This window comes from Oncorhynchus mykiss, chromosome 18 (genome assembly GCF_013265735.2).
Source record: "Oncorhynchus mykiss isolate Arlee chromosome 18, USDA_OmykA_1.1, whole genome shotgun sequence".
In the NCBI taxonomy this organism is placed as follows: domain Eukaryota; kingdom Metazoa; phylum Chordata; class Actinopteri; order Salmoniformes; family Salmonidae; genus Oncorhynchus; species Oncorhynchus mykiss.
In genome coordinates this window covers 9,551,238-9,574,103 of record NC_048582.1, presented here as the reverse complement: position 1 = coordinate 9,574,103, position 22,866 = coordinate 9,551,238, and the positions used below count along the sequence as shown (strand labels likewise).

At 42.3% G+C, this 22,866-nt stretch overlaps 1 protein-coding gene across 1 annotated transcript; it reads left to right on the top strand.

Annotated features, from left to right (window-relative positions):
* The first annotated feature begins 3,528 nt into the window (after positions 1 to 3,528).
* Positions 3,529 to 22,846, top strand: LOC110497032. The gene is made up of 14 exons (XM_036951735.1): positions 3,529 to 4,656; positions 7,040 to 7,135; positions 7,837 to 8,070; positions 8,389 to 8,548; positions 8,865 to 8,900; positions 9,090 to 9,131; positions 14,257 to 14,310; positions 14,414 to 14,461; positions 14,543 to 14,590; positions 15,057 to 15,095; positions 17,158 to 17,646; positions 18,083 to 18,190; positions 21,565 to 21,630; positions 21,914 to 22,846. Exons 1-14 carry the CDS (start codon positions 3,994 to 3,996, stop codon positions 22,486 to 22,488), a joined length of 2,658 nt encoding a protein of 885 aa, XP_036807630.1. The 5' UTR covers positions 3,529 to 3,993; the 3' UTR covers positions 22,489 to 22,846.
* Positions 22,847 to 22,866: the final 20 nt, after the last annotated feature.

The following is a 22,866-nucleotide window of genomic DNA, read 5'->3' as shown; positions in this document are numbered from 1 at the left end:
CACACACACACACACACACACACACTCATGGGCACACACACACACACACACACATAAACACATGGGCAAGCACACACACGGGCTATTTCTGTCAGAAAGAGGAGAATTAGCGATGAGTTTTTCTGTCTGTCTCTGGGTCTGTAGCTTTGCTAGCACCAGGCCCATAACAAAGAGACCACTTAGGAGGCCAGACACAGATGGCATTGTGGGTCTAGCCATCACAGTCAGTACCCCCTGTCATCGCCATCGCCCAGTGACACTGACAGACAGGGACCTGAGTCGTGTTCAGCAGGGCACACTTTAGGAAACATTTTGTAACAAAAATCTGTATTCTTATTGGACAAGTTCAGGAAGCCTGTGCTTGTTACTCCATTTCAAAACGTTTCCTCCCTACTGAACACAGCCCCAGTGTATCTCTGTTCGTAACACAGTGTAGAATGATCAGCAGGAACACAAGATGTCCAGAGAGTAGCGGCCAGTCTGATTAGATTAGACTAATTAATGGATACTGTCTCTACTCTCCACATCTCCCAATAAAAAAACACTCTCCTTCCACCTACCTTCCTCTGTGACCTTCACAAGATGTCCGTTCTTATCTCCAGTCTCACTGAAACAACGAGTACAAAGTGAATTTACCATTTTGATTGGATTCCAGGGTCTCCATGATTAGCATACTAAGGCTGGTGAAGGGATCTGAGGTCGTAAAATTCGAATTCAACAACAGCATTAAGGTAGTACTACAATAATCTCAGTGAAGTGGGACATCTGCTGGGCAAAAGGGTGAACTACACATACAATGAAACAGCCAAGAGTTTGCATAGGCCTTTACCCCTATCTTTGTCTCTGGTACTGAAAGGAAACCCAGAAGGAAATAGGCTACACATGAGGAGAGGTTTTAAAACTATAGAGACTTCTAGCCACTGGCAGGTCCTAGGTACGGGGTGAAGATACTGTGTTGATGATGAAGCCATAGCAGCTCTCTGTGATCTGAAGCCAATACTAAAACACAGAGAATCCTGTCCAGATTAGCCCACCCTCAGCATTCCAACTCTCTAACAGCACACAGACATAGGTCATTCCTGCACCCTGTAACTCAACATTGTAACAAGTCAATTACAGCTAGTCTCACACAGACAGAGACCTGAGCACCTATCAACCAATCAATCAAATGTATTTATAAAGCTCTTTTTACATCAGCCGATGTCACAAAGTGCTGTACAGAAACCCAGCCTTTAACCCCAAACAGCAAGCAATGCAGATGTAGAAGCACTGTGGCTTGGAAAAACTCCCTAGAAATGCAAGAACCTAGGAAGAAGCCTAGAGAGGAACCAGGCTCTGAGAGGTGGCCAGTCCTCTTCTGGCTGTGCCGGGTGGAGATTATAACAGAACATGGCCAACATGTTCAAACGTTCATAGATGACCATAGATCACAGTGGTTGTAGAGGGTGCAACAGGTCAGCACCTCAGGAGTAAATGTCAATTGGCTTTGGCTTTTTCATAGCTGAGCATTCAGAGTTCGAGAAAGCAGGTGCGGTAGAGGCCTACCATCCAAGAGAGAGAATTAGAGGGAGCATACTTAAATTCACACAGGACAAAGGATAAGACAGGAGAATGACAGCAGATATAACAGACTTACCCTAGGCCTCTGATACTACTGCAGCGTAGATACTGGAGGCGGAGACAGGAGGGGTTGCATCTGTCTTTTCACAGGTATGCTAATGAGCCCAACCCTACAACGCCCAGCTAAGATGCTAATGAACTGAATTAGGCCTGGCATTAGAGAATGAAACCGCACACCTTGCAGTGGAGGTAGACGCCATAACAATGGATGGATAGTATGGAGTAAGACAGCAATAGGGAAGGGAAGGTTGATTGGTCAAATGCACATGACACATACAGACAGTGAGGATGGTAGACCTCTACTGGTTGTTGACAGGCTTGTTCAGATCACCACTTCACAGTGAGGATGGTAGGCCTCTACCAGTGGAGGCTGCTGAGGGGAGGACGGCTCATACTAATGGCTGGAATGGAGCGAATGGAATGGCATCAAACACATGGAAACCATGGAAACCATGTGTTTGGTGTATTTCATACCATTCCACTGATTCAGCTCCAGTCATTACCACGAGCCTATCCTCCCCAATGAAGGTGTCACCAGCCTCCTGTGTTCTCTACTGGTTGAAGACAGGCTTGGTCAGATCACCACTTCCACCTAGCGTCTGTTTTCACACACTATGTTGTTTTTAGAGAAAGAGATGGAGGGCGAGAAAGAGACAGAGAGAGTTCACCTATAGTGGAATGGTCTAGGTATAATCAGCTGATAGGCAAGGAAGGAAGCATGTGACTTTCTTTATTGTTTTGTTACTGTAATGGTGACCTTTATTCTAGTTACTGTAACGTGCCGGTGACCTTCTATTCTAGTTACTGTAACATGCCGGTGACCTTCTATTCTAGTTACTGTAACGTGCCGGTGACCTTCTATTCTAGTTACTGTAACATGCCGGTGACCTTTATTCTAGTTACTGTAACGTGCCGGTGACCTTCTATTCTAGTTACTGTAACATGCCGGTGACCTTCTATTCTAGTTACTGTAACATGCCGGTGACCTTCTATTCTTGTTACTGTAACATGCCGGTGACCTTCTATTCTAGTTACTGTAACATGCCGGTGACCTTCTATTCTAGTTACTGTAACATGCTGGTGACCTTCTATTCTAGTTACTGTAACATGCCGGTGACCTTCTATTCTAGTTACTGTAACATGCCGGTGACCTTCTATTCTAGTTACTGTAACAGGCCAGGTGACCTTCTTTTCTAGTTACGGTAACATGCAGATGGCCTTCTTTCTAGTTACTGTAGCATAACAGTGACTTTCTATTCTAGTTACCGTAACATGCTGGTGACCTTTATAGTTACTCTAGCATGCCGGTGACCTTCTTTCTATTTACTGTAGCATGCCAGCGACCTTCTATTCTAATTACTGCAGTATCCCAGTGACCTTCTTTCTAGTTAATGTGACATGCCGGTGACGTTCTTTCTAGTTACTGTAACATGCCGGTGACCTTCTATTCTAGTTACTGTAACATGCCGGTGACCTTCTTTCTAGTTACTGTAGCACGCAAGTGACCTTCTATTGTAATTACTGTAACATGCCGGTGACCTTCTATTCTAGTTACTGTAACATGCCAATTACCTTTCTAGTTACTGTAGCATGCCGGTGACATTCTTTCTAGTTATTGTAGCATGCCGGTGACCTTCTATTCTAGTTACTGTAACATGCTGGTGACATTCTTTTCTAGTTACTGTAACATTCCGGTGACCTTCTATTCTAGTTACTGTAATATTCCGGTGACATTCTATTCTATTTACTGTAACATTCCGGTGACATTCTATTCTATTTACTGTAATGGTATGTGACATCACAAAGAAACTCATCCCCTCCTGTTTTTCTCCCTAAACCAGCTCTGTGACTCTAGCCCCGCCCTTCTACCTGTCTTCCTTTTATTCCTTTTATAACACCATTGGTCCATCTCATATGAGATCACCACTCTCTGACTAACACCCTGGACAGAGTCATACCTCTGTCTTATACCTCATATCTCTGTGTGTCTCTGCTCTGTAGCTACATATCTCTCTGTGTGTCTGCTCTGTAGCTACATATCTCTCTGTGTGTCTTTGCTCTGTAGCTACATATCTCTCTGTGTCTCTGCTCTGTAGCTACATATCTCTCTGTGTGTCTTTTTTCTGTAGCTACATATCTCTCTGTGTGTCTCTGCTCTGTAGCTACATATCTCTCCGTGTGTCTTTGCTCTGTAGCTACATATCTCTCTGTGTGTACAGCATTCTTTCTGATTCTACCCATTTCTGTTTTCATCCATCTCTACCTCAACTTTTTCCTCTCAGTTGCCTTTCTCTATTCTCTCTGTCACTCTCTCTCTTCCGCTCTCTCTCTTTGTAATAGTCTACATTCACCTCTGCTACCTGTGGTCTCACTATGAGTGGTAATCTGTGGACGGAGGAGCAGTTCAACTGTCCTGTGTGCCTGGACCTCCCCAATGAGCCAGTCACCATCCCGTGTGGCCACAGCTACTGCATGGGCTGCATCAAGGACTACTGGAGCAAGGACAACCCTCGCTCCCCTGGAGTCTACAGCTGCCCCCAGTGCCGCCAGACATTCTGTCCCAAGCCCTCCTTGTCCAGGAACACCATGCTGGCAGAGGCCGTGGAGCAGCTCCGCAAGGGGGCCCTCACCACCTCCGCCAGGGAGTCCATCCGGAGCGCCCACCGTGCCAACACCATGGGTAGAGCCAAGGGAAGTTCCCGTAGTGGTGGTGTCAGCAGGCTGCCAGCCATGGCCGTGCCCTGTGACATGTGCCACGGCGCTGGAGACCAGCGGGCTGCGGTGAAGTCTTGCCTGGTGTGTATGGCGTCCTACTGCGAGGCCCACCTGAAACCGCATCAGACGAAAGCGGAGTTGAAAAAGCATGAGCTGATTGCGCCCACGGGCAAGCTGGCGCAGAAGATCTGTACCGAGCACAAGTACCTGCAGGAGTTCTACTGTCGCCAGTGCCAGATTTTTGTGTGCTGGCTGTGCACCAGTAACCAGCACAAGGACCATGAGACCACCTCCACCAAGGCAGAGCGCACAGAGAGACAGGTAAGCCCTCAGACATACAGTGCATTCGGAAAGTATTCATTTTTTCCACATTTTGTTACGTTACAGCCTTATTCTAAATTCAATTATTTGTATATATTCTCAAACAATATACAAACAATACCCCATAATGACAAAGCGAAAACAGATTTTTAGGATTTTGTTCAAATGTATTCAAATATAAAACTGAAATATCACATTTGCATACATTTTTCAGACCCTTTACTCAGTACTTTGTTGAAGCACATTTGGCACCGATTACAGCCCTGAGTCTTCTTGGTTATGACGCTACAAGCTTGTCACACCTGTATTTCAGGAGTTTCTACTATTCTTCTCTGCATATTGTCTCAAGCTTTGTCAGGTTGGTTGGGGTGTTTCTCGCATTCTTCTCTACAGATCCTCTCAAGCTCTGTCAGGTTGGATGGGGAGCAATCGCTGCACAGCTATTTTCAGGTCTATCCAGAGATGCTAGATCGGGTTCAAGTCCGGGCTCTGGCTGGGCCACTCAAGGACATTCAGAGACTTGTCCCGAAGCCACTCCTGTGTTTTCTTGGCTGTGTGCTTAGGGTTGTTGTCCTGTTGGAAGATGAACCTTCACCCCAGTCTGAGGTCCTGAGTGTTTTGGATCAGGTGTCATCAAGGATCTCTCTGTACTCTGCTCCGTTCATCTTTCCCTCGATCCTGACTAGTCTCCCAGTCCCTGCCACTGAAAAACATCCCCACAGCATGATCCTGCCACCACTGTGCTTCACCTTGGGGATGGTGCCAGGTTTCCTCCTGACGTGACACTTGGCATTCAGGCCAAAGAGTTCAATCTTGGTTTCATCAGACCAGAGAATCTTGTTTCTCATGATCTAAGAGTCCTTTAGGTGCCTTTTGGCAAACTCCAAGCGGGCTGTCTTGTGCCTTTTACTGAGGAGGGGGTTCCGTCTGGCCACTCTACCATAAAGGCCTGATTGGTGGAATGCTGCAGAGATGGTTGTCTTTATGGAAGGTTCTCCCATCTCCACAGAGGAACTCTGGAGCTCCTTCAGAGTGACCCTCAGGTTCTTGCTCACCTCCCTGATCAAGGCTCTTCTCCCCCGATTGCTCAGTTTGGCCGACGACCAGCTCTAGGAAGAGTCTTGGTGGTTCTAAACTTCTTTCATTTCAGAATGATGGAGCCCACTGTGTTCTTGTGTATCTTCAATGCTGCAGACATTTCTTTGGTACCCTTCCCCAGATCTGTGCCTAGACACAATCCTGTCTCGGAGCTCTACGGCCAATTCATTCGACCTAATGACTTGGTATTTGCTCTGACATGCACTGTCAACTGTAACTTTCCAAATCATGTCCAATCAATTGAATTTACCACAGTTTGACACCAATCAAGTTGTAGAAACATCTCAAAGATAATCAATGGAAACAGGATGCACTTGAGCTTAATTTTGAGTCTCATAGCAAAGGGTCTGAATACTTATGTAAATAAGGTATTTCAGTTTTTTTTTTGTAATACATTTGCAAAAATGTCAAAAAACCTGTTTTCGCTTCGTCATTGTGCGGTATTGTGTGTAGATTGGTGAATAATTTGTATTTATTTAATCCATTTTAGAATAAGGCTGTAACGTAACAAAATGTGGAAAAAGTCAAGTGGACTGAAATACTTCCCGAATGCGCTGTACATGGACACCACCATACCCACCCACTAATGTGATCAACTGCCTGACACAAGACTGTGTTATCCCGCTGAACCAAAGGCTAGTCATTCGCTCTGGGAGCTAACACACGTCTTCAGGTCTCAGGCAAGGTTACTCATGATCTTTACAACAAAACAACACCCAATCAGGTCCTGTGTGGCTCTGTATGCAAAGCCAAGGTTCGATTCCCGCTGGGGCCACACATACGGTACGCACACATGACCGTAAGTCATTTTGGATGAAAGCGTTTACTAAATGGTATATATTATTATTATAATATTAATCAAACACACCACCATGTACAGACTCACTCCACAAAAACATGTAAATACAGTCTGATCAAAACATTCATACAGGCTGCTGGTCTGTGTCCCATCACAGCTGATCTGGACACACCTAGAAACTGCCTCTCATTCAGCCTTTGCTGTGGTGATTCATTAGAAGTGTGTGTGTGTGTGTTATGGGGTGTCAGTGTAAGTAGGTGTGATTGTGTGGGTAGAGTGTGTGTGTGTGTGTGTGTGTGTGTGTGTGTGTGTGTGTGTGTGTGTGTGTGTGTGTGTGTGTGTGTGTGTGTGTGTGCGTGTGTGTGTGTGTAGAGTAAGGTGGTGCCATATCTTAAGTGATTATGTAGTTGTCTTTGTGGGCCAGTGAGCATTCCAGACTGCATTCCAGTCCATTCAGGAGTGAGTTGATGTGACTGTGTTTTGCAGAAAGAGCTGGCTGAGGTGCAGACAGAGAATCATCAGAGACTGAAAGAAAGAGAAGGAGAGCTGAAAGACATGAAGAAGATGCTGGAGGCAACAAAGGTAAGGGCTTAGGACAAACTACACTACACCCCACTAAACCACACCACACCACACCACACCACACCCCACTACACCCCACTACTCTAAACACCACCACACCACATTACACCAAACCCCACAACACCCCACTACACTATACCACACCACACCACACCCCACTACACCCCACTACTCTAAACCCCACCACACCACACCAAACCAAACCCCACTACACTACACCCCACTAAACCCCACCACACCACACCACACCAAACCCCACTACACTATACCACACCACACTACACCCCAATACACTATACCCCACCACACCACATTACACCAAACCCCACAACACCCCACTACACTATACCACACCACACTACACCCCAATACACTATACCCCACCACACCACACCACACCAAACCCCACTACACTACACCCCACTACTCTAAACACCACCACACCACATTACACCAAACCCCACAACACCCCACTACACTATACCCCACTACACTACACCCCACTACACTAGACCACACTACACTATACCACACTACACCACACCACACTCCATTACACTACACCTCACTACACCAGTGCGTAGGTGTGTGTGTGTGTGTGTGTGTGTGTGTGTGTGTGTGTTCCTCAGTGAGTACCTTTCTATCCACCTCCATACAGTACCAGTGTGCGTATGTCTTCATACCTGTGTTTGTGTCCCCAGCGCTCAGCAGACAGGGTACATGATGACACAGAGACGGTGCTGTCGGAGCTCCAGCGCTCAGTGGAGAGGCTCCAGGAGCTGGTGGAGGGTGTGATGAACCAGGCTGGGCAGGAGAAAGTAAGCGAGGCCCAGGACGTGGTGGACAAGCTGGAGGCCGAGATCTCGGAGCTGAAGAGGAGAGACAAGGACATGAAGGAGGTGTTCCGCTGTGAGGACAACATCCACTTCCTGGAGGTAGGACGCTTGTCTCTTTCTGCTACCTTTAATATATTTTATGATCCACTTTCGCTGCATGCAGCTGGTTGATGGCCATATTGGACATGGCTGCCAGGGTGTGAAAGACCACATCTGGGATGGGACAATAGTTAAAAAGCAGCATTGTCCTAGTCATGTTTGAAATGTGCAGCTTCGATCACAAAAGGCATTATTTCTTAAATGACGTGTCTTCTTTTTCTGACGTTGCCTTTCTTTCGGTCTTCATTTCTCCATCTCTGCCCTCTTCCATCCCATCCTCTTCTCCACTTCCTCCTTCTCCTGTGCGCCGCCCTACAGACCTGTGAGTCTCTGTGCAGCCCGTTTGAGTGTAATGATCTGTCGTGTGTGGTGGCCAATCCAGAGGCTACGTTTGAGCCTGTACGTGAAGCCATCCTGAACCTACGGGAGAGAGTGGAGGACATGTGCAACTTGGAACTGGGCAAGATCACCAAGACAGGTGTGTCAGAGTGGCGGACATGCATACTACACACACACACACACACATCAACTCACACACATACACACACACACACACACACACACACACACACACACACACACACACACACACACACACACACGACACACACATATCGACTCACACACACACAAAGGGCACGACTAGCAGTGATCTCCATCACTATTACCTTGTTCACTATAAATATTGTCATAAAGACAGAGTATTTTTTCCGCACTGTGTTTTAGACTGATATCAGTGGATCAATACAATGTCAATGAGTTAATAAACTGTAATTTCTCATCCTTCTCTTCAGTGAATGACACAACACTGTTCACCTTAGGAGACAAAGGTGAGTTCTGGTCCAGAGGATGTCTCTAGCTCTGGTCCAGGGTGTTCTGTGGGGCTTGAAGAAGGCTCAGCATAAGCAAGCCACTCGTAATGCCCTGGACCAGAGCTAGAAGCCATCGATTACCAATAAACATTTAAATTGTGGATTGACAGACTGCACTTACTCACTGCACTGTTTTCCCCATCATAGCAAAAAAAAATGGCGTCCAGAAGACGGGAGGGTTCAGGAGTTGTGAGTAGTTTTCCCATTTCTTTATTGGTAGTGTGAGTTGGACTTTAATAATTCACTGAGATTGTGAACTAATCTGAATTGGACATTTTAGTCAACAGCAAATAATGTGAGGAAAGCCAATATTTAATTTCCGCAGTGCAAATGCTCAGTGCCTGTTCCTTTTGGTGCTGGTCTTTTCACTTGTCTAGTTGAGGGATTGGTCATCATCATTAATTGTGCAGTTTGGATATGAAATACCTAACTTGAAATAATGATTTATTGTTCCTGGTGAAGGATCATCATATTCAGGTTTTTAATAGTTAAACAAAAGGTTTTTAATAGTTACAGTATGTTTTTAATGGTTAAACAGTATGTTTTTAATGGTTAAACAGTATGTTTTAATGGTTAAACAGTATGTTTTTAATGGTTAAACAGTATGTTTTAATGGTTAAACAGTATGTTTTAATGGTTAAACAGTATGTTTTTAATGGTTAAACAGTATGTTTTTAATGGTTAAACAGTATGTTTTTAATGGTTAAACAGTATGTTTTTAATGGTTAAACAGTATGTTTTTAATGGTTAAACAGTATGTTTTAATGGTTAAACAGTATGTTTTTAATGGTTAAACAGTATGTTTTAATGGTTCAACAGTATGTTTTTAATGGTTAAACAGTATGTTTTAATGGTTCAACAGTATGTTTTTAATGGTTAAACAGTATGTTTTTAATGGTTAAACAGTATGTTTTAATGGTTAAACAGTATGTTTTTAATGGTTAAACAGTATGTTTTAATGGTTCAACAGTATGTTTTTAATGGTTAAACAGTATGTTTTAATGGTTCAACAGTATGTTTTTAATGGTTAAACAGTATGTTTTTAATGGTTAAACAGTATGTTTTTAATGGTTAAACAGTATGTTTTTAATGGTTAAACAGTATGTTTTAATGGTTCAACAGTATGTTTTTAATGGTTAAACAGTATGTTTTTAATGGTTAAACAGTATGTTTTTAATGGTTAAACAGTATGTTTTTAATGGTTAAACAGTATGTTTTTAATGGTTAAACAGTATGTTTTTAATGGTTAAACAGTATGTTTTTAATGGTTAAACAGTATGTTTTAATGGTTCAACAGTATGTTTTTAATGGTTAAACAGTATGTTTTTAATGGTTAAACAGTATGTTTTTAATGGTTAAACAGTATGTTTTTAATGGTTAAACAGTATGTTTTAATGGTTCAACAGTATGTTTTTAATGGTTAAACAGTATGTTTTTAATGGTTAAACAGTATGTTTTTAATGGTTAAACAGTATGTTTTTAATGGTTAAACAGTATGTTTTAATGGTTCAACAGTATGTTTTTAATGGTTAAACAGTATGTTTTTAATGGTTAAACAGTATGTTTTTAATGGTTAAACAGTATGTTTTAATGGTTCAACAGTATGTTTTTAATGGTTAAACAGTATGTTTTAATGGTTAAACAGTATGTTTTTAATGGTTCAACAGTATGTTTTTAATAGTTAAACAGTATGTTTTAATGGTTAAACAGTATGTTTTTAATAGTTAAACAGTATGTTTTAATGGTTAAACAGTATGTTTTTAATGGTTAAACAGTATGTTTTAATGGTTAAACAGTATGTTTTTAATGGTTCAACAGTATGTTTTTAATGGTTAAACAGTATGTTTTTAATGGTTAAACAGTATGTTTTTAATGGTTCAACAGTATGTTTTAATAGTTAAACAGTATGTTTTTATGGTTAAACAGTATGTTTTTAATAGTTAAACAGTATGTTTTAATGGTTAAACAGTATGTTTTAATGGTTCAACAGTATGTTTTTCATGGTTAAACAGTATGTTTTTAATAGTTAAACAGTATGTTTTTAATGGTTAAACAGTATGTTTTCATGGTTAAACAGTATGTTTTTAATAGTTACAGTATGTTTTAATGGTTAAACAGTATGTTTTCATGGTTAAACAGTATGTTTTAATGGTTAAACAGTATGTTTTTAATGGTTAAACAGTATGTTTTTAATGGTTAAACAGTATGTTTTTAATGGTTAAACAGTATGTTTTTAATAGTTAAACAGTATGTTTTTAATGGTTAAACAGTATGTTTTCATGGTTAAACAGTATGTTTTTAATAGTTACAGTATGTTTTAATGGTTAAACAGTATGTTTTAATGGTTAAACAGTATGTTTTTAATAGTTAAACAGTATGTTTTTAATGGTTAAACAGTATGTTTTTAATAGTTAAACAGTATGTTTTTAATAGTTAAACAGTATGTTTTTAATGGTTAAACAGTATGTTTTTAATAGTTACAGTATGTTTTAATGGTTAAACAGTATGTTTTAATGGTTAAACAGTATGTTTTTAATAGTTAAACAGTATGTTTTAATGGTTAAACAGTATGTTTTTAATGGTTCAACAGTATGTTTTTAATGGTTAAACAGTATGTTTTTAATGGTTAAACAGTATGTTTTTAATAGTTAAACAGTATGTTTTTAATAGTTACAGTATGTTTTTAATGGTTCAACAGTATGTTTTTAATAGTTAAACAGTATGTTTTTAATAGTTACAGTATGTTTTAATGGTTCAACAGTATGTTTTTAATAGTTAAACAGTATGTTTTTAATAGTTACAGTATGTTTTTAATGGTTAAACAGTATGTTTTTAATAGTTAAACAGTATGTTTTTAATAGTTACAGTATGTTTTTAATGGTTAAACAGTATGTTTTTAATAGTTAAACAGTATGTTTTTAATAGTTACAGTATGTTTTTAATGGTTCAACAGTATGTTTTTAATAGTTAAACAGTATGTTTTTAATGGTTAAACAGTATGTTTTTAATAGTTAAACAGTATGTTTTAATGGTTAAGCAGTATGTTTTTAATAGTTACAGTATGTTTTTAATGGTTAAACAGTATGTTTTTAATAGTTAAACAGTATGTTTTAATGGTTAAACAGTATGTTTTAATGGTTAAACAGTATGTTTTTAATGGTTAAACAGTATGTTTTTAATGGTTAAACAGTATGTTTTTAATGGTTCAACAGTATGTTTTTAATGGTTAAACAGTATGTTTTTAATAGTTACAGTATGTTTTTCATGGTTAAACAGTATGTTTTTATGGTTAAACAGTATGTTTTTATGGTTAAACAGTATGTTTTTATGGTTAAACAGTATGTTTTTATGGTTAAACAGTATGTTTTTATGGTTAAACAGTATGTTTTAATGGTTAAACAGTATGTTTTTAATGGTTTAACAGTATGTTTTTAATGGTTAAACAGTATGTTTTTAATAGTTACAGTATGTTTTTCATGGTTAAACAGTATGTTTTTATGGTTAAACAGTATGTTTTCATGGTTAAACAGTATGTTTTAATGGTTCAACAGTATGTTTTAATAGTTACAGTATGTTTTTATGGTTAAACAGTATGTTTTTATGGTTAAACAGTATGTTTTAATGGTTCAACAGTATGTTTTTAATGGTTAAACAGTATGTTTTTAATGGTTAAACAGTATGTTTTAATGGTTAAACAGTATGTTTTAATGGTTCAACAGTATGTTTTTAATGGTTAAACAGTATGTTTTTATGGTTAAACAGTATGTTTTTATGGTTAAACAGTATGTTTTCATGGTTAAACAGTATGTTTTAATGGTTCAACAGTATGTTTTAATAGTTACAGTATGTTTTTATGGTTAAACAGTATGTTTTTATGGTTAAACAGTATGTTTTTATGGTTAAACAGTATGTTTTTTATGGTTAAACAGTATGTTTTTATGGTTAAACAGTATGTTTTCATGGTTAAACAGTATGTTTTAATGGTTCAACAGTATGTTTTAATAGTTACAGTATGTTTTTATGGTTAAACAGTATGTTTTTATGGTTAAACAGTATGTTTTTATGGTTAAACAGTATGTTTTTAATGGTTAAACAGTATGTTTTTAATGGTTAAACAGTATGTTTTTAATGGTTAAACAGTATGTTTTTAATGGTTAAACAGTATGTTTTTAATAGTTAAACAGTATGTTTTAATGGTTAAACAGTATGTTTTTAATGGTTAAACAGTATGTTTTCATGGTTAAACAGTATGTTTTTAATGGTTAAACAGTATGTTTTTAATGGTTAAACAGTATGTTTTTAATAGTTACAGTATGTTTTAATGGTTCAACAGTATGTTTTTAATGGTTAAACAGTATGTTTTTAATGGTTAAACAGTATGTTTTCATGGTTAAACAGTATGTTTTAATGGTTCAACAGTATGTTTTTAATAGTTACAGTATGTTTTTAATGGTTAAACAGTATGTTTTTAATGGTTAAACAGTATGTTTTTAATGGTTAAACAGTATGTTTTTATGGTTAAACAGTATGTTTTAATGGTTCAACAGTATGTTTTTAATGGTTAAACAGTATGTTTTTAATGGTTAAACAGTATGTTTTTATGGTTAAACAGTATGTTTTAATGGTTCAACAGTATGTTTTTAATAGTTACAGTATGTTTTTAATGGTTCAACAGTATGTTTTTAATGGTTCAACAGTATGTTTTAATAGTTACAGTATGTTTTTAATAGTTAAACAGTATGTTTTTAATGGTTAAACAGTATGTTTTTCATGGTTAAACAGTATGTTTTTAATAGTTAAACAGTATGTTTTTAATGGTTAAACAGTATGTTTTTAATGGTTAAACAGTATGTTTTTAATGGTTCAACAGTATGTTTTAATGGTTAAACAGTATGTTTTTCATGGTTAAACAGTATGTGTTTAATGGTTAAACAGTATGTTTTTCATGGTTAAACAGTATGTTTTTAATGGTTAAACAGTATGTGTTTAATGGTTAAACAGTATGTTTTTCATGGTTAAACAGTATGTTTTTCATGGTTAAACAGTATGTTTTTCATGGTTAAACAATATGTTTTAATGGTTAAACAGTATGTTTTTAATGGTTAAACAGTATGTGTTTAATGGTTAAACAGTATGTTTTAATGGTTAAACAGTATGTTTTAATGGTTAAACAGTATGTTTTAATGGTTAAACAGTATGTTTTTAATGGTTAAACAGTATGTTTTAATGGTTAAACAGTATGTTTTTAATGGTTAAACAGTATGTTTTTAATGGTGAGTGTTGTGCCTTTTTATTTTCAATGACTATTCCTCAGTGTTTTCTGGTCTGGGATCCAAAACAACAACAACAAACAACAACCGTCCCGCAGGTATGTACTGTAGCGACTGTTTCCTGTATCGGTTTTAACATGCGGTTTGTGATAGGTCATTGAATGACACATAATGATGTGTACGTTCGTGGTCGTGTTTCAGCTCCCACACCGACTGTCTCCGTGGCGGTTCGAGGACCTAACTCACGTGGTAGGGCTAGTTTCATTACAAATCTCACTATGACGATCATGATCAAACATTAGATCAGCTTAATCATGTTTCCTTCTGTAGGTGTAGGCCTGCGCTCTCAGGATGTTAGGAGCAGAGAGGAACCACGAGGTCAGACGTGTGTGTGTGTGTTTGCGTGTTTGCATGTGTGTGTGTGTGTGTGTGTGTTTGCGTGTGTGTGCGTTTGCATGTGTGTGTGTGTGTGTGTTAGCATGTGTGTGTGTGTGTGCGTTTGCATGTGTGTGTGTGTGTGCGTTTGCATGTGTGTGTGTGTGTGTTTGCATGTGTGTGTGTGTGTGTGTTTGCATGTGTGTGTGTTTGCATATATGTGTGTGTGTGTTTGCATGTGTGTGTGTGTGCGTTTGCATGTGTGTGCGTTTGCATGTGTGTGTGTTTGCATGTGTGTGTTTGCATGTGTGTGTGTGTGTGTTTGCATGTGTGTGTGTTTGCGTGTGTGTGTGTGTGTGTGTTTGCATGTGTGTGTGTGTGTGTGTTTGCATGTGTGTGTGTTTGCGTGTGTGTGTGTGTGTGTTTGCGTGCAAAGGGGTTTAAACTCTCTTCTACCTCTTTCCTTTAGCTGACAGAGACAGGCCGAGGAGAGAGGAGAGAGAACCAGGTAACACACACACACACACACACACACACACACACACACACAATGATAGCTAAATGGTAAGGACTGGCAGTGAAGGCTGCACAGATGTTTTAGAAGGTTTATAGTCCTACCACCACCTCCAACACCATGACCACCTCCAACACCATGACCACCTCCAACACCATGACCACCTCCAACACCATGACCACCTCCAACACCATGACCACCTCCAACACCATGACAAAGTAGACATACACAGACGCACCCCCCCCCCCCCCCCCCCCACACACACACACAAAGCCCAGAATTTATTTGTGAACATAACCGGTTCCACAGGTTGGCCTGCCTCACAAGAGGAACATTTCCTTATCATCTGTGTATGCTCCTTCTTCCTGTCTCCTCCATCCGTACTGTGTCACATCCTGAACCTCTTCAGAATAACTGCAGATATCAGTTCCATAAATGTATCTCTGACCACCTCCCTTAGGTGGTCTTGACCAATACTACAAATTCAGTCATCATTAGAGTGTTTATAAAATCTACTCAACTGCCTCGCGTTTCCTCTCATTCTCTCTCTATGCAATCAGAAAGGTGTCCGGATACATAGGTTTGGTTTGCTACGAGCAAAACCTGGCTGGGTGAAGCGAACGTCTGTGCTCGCATACTCCCTCATGACCGTCGCTTAAAAAAGGAGAAAAAGCGTCAACATTACTGTTGTTTGTCCCTCTTGAAGCACCGTAGCAACAACACACCCAGTAATACTTTCTCAAAATAGTCTGGATTAATCTAAGAAAAATCAGGAAACGTGTCATTCATTTTGACGTTTTTGCCAATAAGGTCTTAGTCGCATCATTTCACATCTATCTTAAAGATGTTTGGTGCAGTATTTCTCAAGTGAAAAAATCTGCATGAAAACTAGTCATCTCTTGTTGAATGACAAACACTTAATTGAAGAATCCCATCTATAGTTCCCACTCTTACTAAGAGTAGTCCTGTTGACCAATCTCTGACGAAGGGGCGTATAGACTTTGGCTACCGAACTTCCACTTGCCTCTAGAGAAAATGTAGTGTATGCCAACAGCCAAGTAAACGCCCGGCGAACACCAAAACCAACCAAAACGTCACAAACATGTTTCATAATATATGATGGAACTGTTTCGACTGGGAAGCACGCGACAGGCGTTAAGCTTACTGTATGTTTCATAATATATGATGGAACTGTTTCGACTGGGAAGCACGCGACAGGCGTTAAGCTTACTGTATGTTTCATAATATATGATGGAACTGTTTCGACTGGGAAGCACGCGACAGGCGTTAAGCTTACTGTATGTTTCATAATATATGATGGAACTGTTTCGACTGGGAAGCACGCGACAGGCGTTAAGCTTACTGTATGTTTCATAATATATGATGGAACTGTTTTGACTGGGAAGCACGCGACAGGCGTTAAGCTTACTGTATGTTTCATAATATATGATGGAACTGTTTCGACTGGGAAGCACGCGACAGGCGTTAAGCTTACTGTATGTTTCATAGTCGAAACAGTTTAAGCATTTATTATGATGAAACGTTGTGACGCTTTGGTTCAGCTGTTCGGCAACGCAACATTTTTCCTTGAGGCAAGTCAATGTTCGTTCGTCCGAAGTCGACGCCCCTTCGTCTGTGATTGGTCAATGGTATTACTGGACTAGGTACTGCTCCTAGTAGGAGTGGGAGCAATGAATGGGATTGTTTGCTGGCTAGTTTTAATGCACATTTTTCCACTTGAGAAATACCGCACCAAACATTTTAGTTAGATGTAAAATTGCGCGACTAGGATCTTCCTGGCAAAAAACATAAAAGATAAATACAGATTTCTTGATTTATCTTTATTATTTTCTTCTATTTTGAGGAAGTGTTACTGGGTATATTGTTGCTACAGTGGCTCAAGCGGGACCAAACAGTAATACTGAGATTTTTCAAGCAAGACGTCAGACGTTCGTTTCACCTAGCCGAGTTCTGCTAGAAGCAAACCAAACCTATGTGGACGCCTCTAGACTCATCAAGCCATGCTCACCCAGTAATACCTCTCGTCTCTCCACAGCCAGAGAGGCAGCCCCCAGACCAAGCACCAGATCTAGTCCCACTCAGAGGCGGAAAAAGCCAGCCAGAAATAGCCCTACCCAAAGTCGAAGAGAGACGCGCAGACGCAGTCCCAGTCCCACTCCAAGTCGTAGAGAGCCAGCCAGTCCCAGTCCCACTCCAAGTCGTAGAGAGCCAGCCAGTCCCAGTCCCACTCCAAGTCGTAGAGAGCCAGCCAGTCCCAGTTCCACTCCAAGTCGTAGAGAGCCAGCCAGTCCCAGTCCCACTCCAAGTCGTAGAGAGCCAGCCAGACCCAGCCCTACGCCCAGCCGGAGAGAGACACCCAGACCAGAACCCACCACCACCCCTACCCCCGGTGCTGTTACCCAAGCCACCCCAGCCTCAGGAGCTTTCAGCCGGATGGGATCCATAGCAAGTCTCTTCCGCTCCCATCGACGTGCCACACCGGCACCTGGGCCAGTCAACAACAACACTGGTGGAGTTGACCCATGTGAGTCCCGACCCGAGAGAATGATTGAGGCCTCTAGTAGCCAAAAGGCCATATTAGCACAGGCATCACCATTGAGGGCTTTCAGCATTTTAATGTAGTCAACTGGGTGGCTTTCAAGTCCACTGGATAATCCCTCCTCGTGACATTCTTGGAGTCATGTACAACGAACGGGTCATGAGGAGGGATCAGCCAATCGGGAAAATGGAAATTGCCTCAATGGCGCTGCCCATGCTGCCACATACTCTTTAATGGCACAGATACAAAGATGAGTCCTCTATATATCTCTATGGTCCCGACCCTCACCGCTTTAACCCCATCAGAGGTCATAAACCCTGGCTTACTAGCCTTTCTCCAGTGTAGACACTGTATAATGTACCTTGCTGGTGCCACAGCACATTGTTTGAAAATCATGGCTATAAACATACTGTTTTGACAGGGGGGATGGGTGCACTGACTGAATCTCAACCGGAAGTGAATACCAGCCTTTTCCTGGATCCGCCGACCCCTGACCCCATCATGAATCAGATGCCAGCTTTCCCTGCATGTGAGTCATCATTCATTCCTTTTCTTCATTCTCCAGTTCTTCCTCTCGACATCTGAGGAAAGCATATTGCCCTATATTTACGGTTACCCTTGTTGTGATCAGTGGTGTAAAGTACTTAAGTAAAAATACTTTCAAATACTACTTAAGTAGTTTCTTGGAGTATCTGTACTTTACTATTTATATTTTTGACAACTTTTACTTTACTACATTCCTAAAATAAATATTGTACTTTTTACTCGATATATTCACACACTTATAAAGAGAACACGTGGTCATCCCTACTGCCTCTGATCTGACGGACTCACTAAACAGAGAACACGTGGTCATCTCTACTGCCTCTGATCTGACGGACTCACTAAACAGAGAACACGTGGTCATCCCTACTGCCTCTGATCTGACGGACTCACTAAACAGAGAACACGTGGTCATCCCTACTGCCTCTGATCTGACCGACTCACTAAACAGAGAACATCCCTGGTCATCCCTACTGCCTCTGATCTGACCGACTCACTAAACAGAGAACACGTGGTCATCCCTACTGCCTCTGATCTGACGGACTCACTAAACAGAGAACATCCCTGGTCATCCCTACTGCCTCTGATCTGACGGACTCACTAAACAGAGAACACGTGGTCATCCCTACTGCCTCTGATCTGACGGACTCACTAAACAGAGAACACGTGGTCATCCCTACTGCCTCTGATCTGACCGACTCACTAAACAGAGAACATCCCTGGTCATCTCTACTGCCTCTGATCTGGCAGACTCACTAAACAGAGAACATCCCTGGTCATCCCTACTGCCTCTGATCTGACCGACTCACTAAACAGAGAACACGTGGTCATCCCTACTGCCTCTGATCTGACCGACTCACTAAACAGAGAACATCCCTGGTCATCCCTACTGCCTCTGATCTGACCGACTCACTAAACAGAGAACACGTGGTCATCCCTACTGCCTCTGATCTGACGGACTCACTAAACAGAGAACACGTGGTCATCCCTACTGCCTCTGATCTGACCGACTCACTAAACAGAGAACATCCCTGGTCATCCCTACTGCCTCTGATCTGACCGACTCACTAAACAGAGAACACGTGGTCATCCCTACTGCCTCTGATCTGACCGACTCACTAAACAGAGAACACGTGGTCATCCCTACTGCCTCTGATCTGACGGACTCACTAAACAGAGAACATCCCTGGTCATTCCTACTGCCTCTGATCTGACGGACTCACTAAACAGAGAACACGTGGTCATCCCTACTGCCTCTGATCTGACGGACTCACTAAACAGAGAACATCCCTGGTCATCCCTACTGCCTCTGATCTGACCGACTCACTAAACAGAGAACACGTGGTCATCCCTACTGCCTCTGATCTGACCGACTCACTAAACAGAGAACACGTGGTCATCCCTACTGCCTCTGATCTGACCGACTCACTAAACAGAGAACACGTGGTCATCCCTACTGCCTCTGATCTGACGGACTCACTAAACAGAGAACATCCCTGGTCATTCCTACTGCCTCTGATCTGACGGACTCACTAAACAGAGAACACGTGGTCATCCCTACTGCCTCTGATCTGACGGACTCACTAAACAGAGAACATCCCTGGTCATCCCTACTGCCTCTGATCTGACCGACTCACTAAACAGAGAACACGTGGTCATCCCTACTGCCTCTGATCTGACCGACTCACTAAACAGAGAACACGTGGTCATCCCTACTGCCTCTGATCTGACGGACTCACTAAACAGAGAACATCCCTGGTCATCCCTACTGCCTCTGATCTGACGGACTCACTAAACAGAGAACACGTGGTCATCCCTACTGCCTCTGACCTGACGGACTCACTAAACAGAGAACACGTGGTCATCCCTACTGCCTCTGATCTGACGGACTCACTAAACAGAGAACATCCCTGGTCATCTCTACTGCCTCTGATCTGACGGACTCACTAAACAGAGAACACGTGGTCATCCCTACTGCCTCTGATCTGACGGACTCACTAAACAGAGAACACGTGGTCATCCCTACTGCCTCTGATCTGACCGACTCACTAAACAGAGAACATCCCTGGTCATCTCTACTGCCTCTGATCTGGCAGACTCACTAAACAGAGAACATCCCTGGTCATCCCTACTGCCTCTGATCTGACCGACTCACTAAACAGAGAACACGTGGTCATCCCTACTGCCTCTGATCTGACCGACTCACTAAACAGAGAACATCCCTGGTCATCTCTACTGCCTCTGATCTGGCAGACTCACTAAACAGAGAACATCCCTGGTCATCCCTACTGCCTCTGATCTGACCGACTCACTAAACAGAGAACACGTGGTCATCCCTACTGCCTCTGATCTGACGGACTCACTAAACAGAGAACATCCCTGGTCATCCCTACTGCCTCTGATCTGACCGACTCACTAAACAGAGAACACGTGGTCATCCCTACTGCCTCTGATCTGACGGACTCACTAAACAGAGAACACGTGGTCATCCCTACTGCCTCTGACCTGACGGACTCACTAAACAGAGAACACGTGGTCATCCCTACTGCCTCTGATCTGACGGACTGACTAAACAGAGAACACGTGGTCATCCCTACTGCCTCTGATCTGACCGACTCACTAAACAGAGAACACGTGGTCATCCCTACTGCCTCTGATCTGACCGACTCACTAAACAGAGAACACGTGGTCATCCCTACTGCCTCTGATCTGACGGACTCACTAAACAGAGAACATCCCTGGTCATTCCTACTGCCTCTGATCTGACGGACTCACTAAACAGAGAACATCCCTGGTCATCTCTACCGCCTCTGATCTGGCAGACTCACTAAACAGAGAACATCCCTGGTCATCCCTACTGCCTCTGATCTGACCGACTCACTAAACAGAGAACACGTGGTCATCCCTACTGCCTCTGATCTGACCGACTCACTAAACAGAGAACATCCCTGGTCATCCCTACTGCCTCTGATCTGACCGACTCACTAAACAGAGAACACGTGGTCATCCCTACTGCCTCTGATCTGACGGACTCACTAAACACGTCTTTTGTAAATTATGTCTCAGTGGAATGTGCCCCTGCTATCTGTACATTTTAAAAACTAGAAAATGGTGCAGTCTGCTTTGCTTAATATAAGGAATTTGAAATTATTTACACTTTTACTTTTGATACTTAATTATATTTAGAATCAAATACTTTTAGACTTTTACTAAAGTAGTGTTTTACTGGAGTAACTTTCTCTTTTACTGGAGTAACTCTCCATTGAAGTATCTACTGTATACTTTTACTCAAGTTGGGTACTTTTTCCACCACTGGTTGTGATCCTCTCCCCTCATACTGCCTGTCTTCGTCTCCTGTAGTGAGGGAGATAGACATCTCCAGCATCCAGGCCCCAGAGCCCAGGAGCAGAGAGGAGTTCCTGCAGTGTGAGTATAGAACAGCTAAACATCTACACAGACACAGCCTGTTCCAGTTAGCTCCCTACCGTGTGGCCTTGGCCCTCACCCTTCCATGTTCGCAGACATGAAGGGAAAGGTATGAGCATTGTAGCATCCACCATATTGATTACAACTTTCAGATCTGGAAACTTCAGAAAGTTAGGGCCAAGGGGAAGGAGTACTCACAACAGCTGACAACCAAATCTGCAAAGTCCTTATCCCCACAACTTAATTATTCATCCATCCATCCCTCCACTCTTCCCTCCCCCAGATGCCTGTACCCTGACCCTAGACACGAGAACAGCCCACCGGCGTCTGACCCTGTCGGAGAGCAACACCAAGGCCACCCTACAGGGGGCAGGGCAGCCCTACCCAGACTGCCCCCAACGCTTCGACGGCTGGACCCAGGTGCTGTGCCAGGCCCCTCTTTCCGCCCAGCGATGTTACTGGGAGGTGGATTGGAGGGGGAAGGGGTCATCAATGGGAGTAGCTTATGGAGCCCTGAGCAGGAAGGGGGCGGACGCCAGGGCGGGGCTTGGCTACAACGCCCAATCATGGAGCCTGGAGCTGTCGGATACGTGTTGCACGGCAATGCATGACAATGAGAAGAGGGACATCCCGGTGACGTACTCGCCGCGTCTGGGGTTGTTCCTGGACCTCAACGCGGGCACCCTGGCGTTCTATAGCGTGGCGGAGAGCATGGCGCACCTGCACACGTTCCGTGCCAACTTTACACAGCCACTGTATGCGGCCTTCGGGGTGGGAAGTGGGGTTGGTGTTGGACTGGACTTCGCTCTGGGTCAGTTCAGCCAGACATCCGACAGCATCAAGATCTGCCCCATGTGACGAGACCTACGACCTCTGTATAGATCTGCCCCATGTGAGGAGACCTACGACCTCTGTATAGATCTGCCCCGTGTGACGAGACCTACGACCTCTGTATAGATCTGCCCCGTGTGAGGAGACCTATGACCTCTGTATAGATCTGCCCCATGTGATGAGACCTACGACCTCTGTATAGATCTGCCCCATGTGATGAGACCTACGACCTCTGTATAGATCTGCCCCATGTGATGAGACCTACGACCTCTGTATAGATCTGCCCCATGTGATGAGACCTACGACCTCTGTATAGATCTGCCCTGTGTGAGGAGACCTACGACATCTGTATAGATCTGCCCCATGTGACATGACCTACGTAATGTGACCTCTGATCCCCATCTG

What these genes read in the sequence shown, in the direction of transcription:
- LOC110497032 (XM_036951735.1), top strand. Translation starts at nt 3,994, where the DNA reads ATGAGTGGTAATCTGTGGACGGAGGAGCAGTTCAACTGTCCTGTGTGC. An exon ending in CAGAGCGCACAGAGAGACAG is followed by an intron (nt 4,657 to 7,039) that starts GTAAGCCCTCAG and finishes TGTGTTTTGCAG; the next exon opens with AAAGAGCTGGCTGAGGTGCA. An exon ending in GAGAGAGGAGAGAGAACCAG is followed by an intron (nt 15,096 to 17,157) that starts GTAACACACACA and finishes GTCTCTCCACAG; the next exon opens with CCAGAGAGGCAGCCCCCAGA.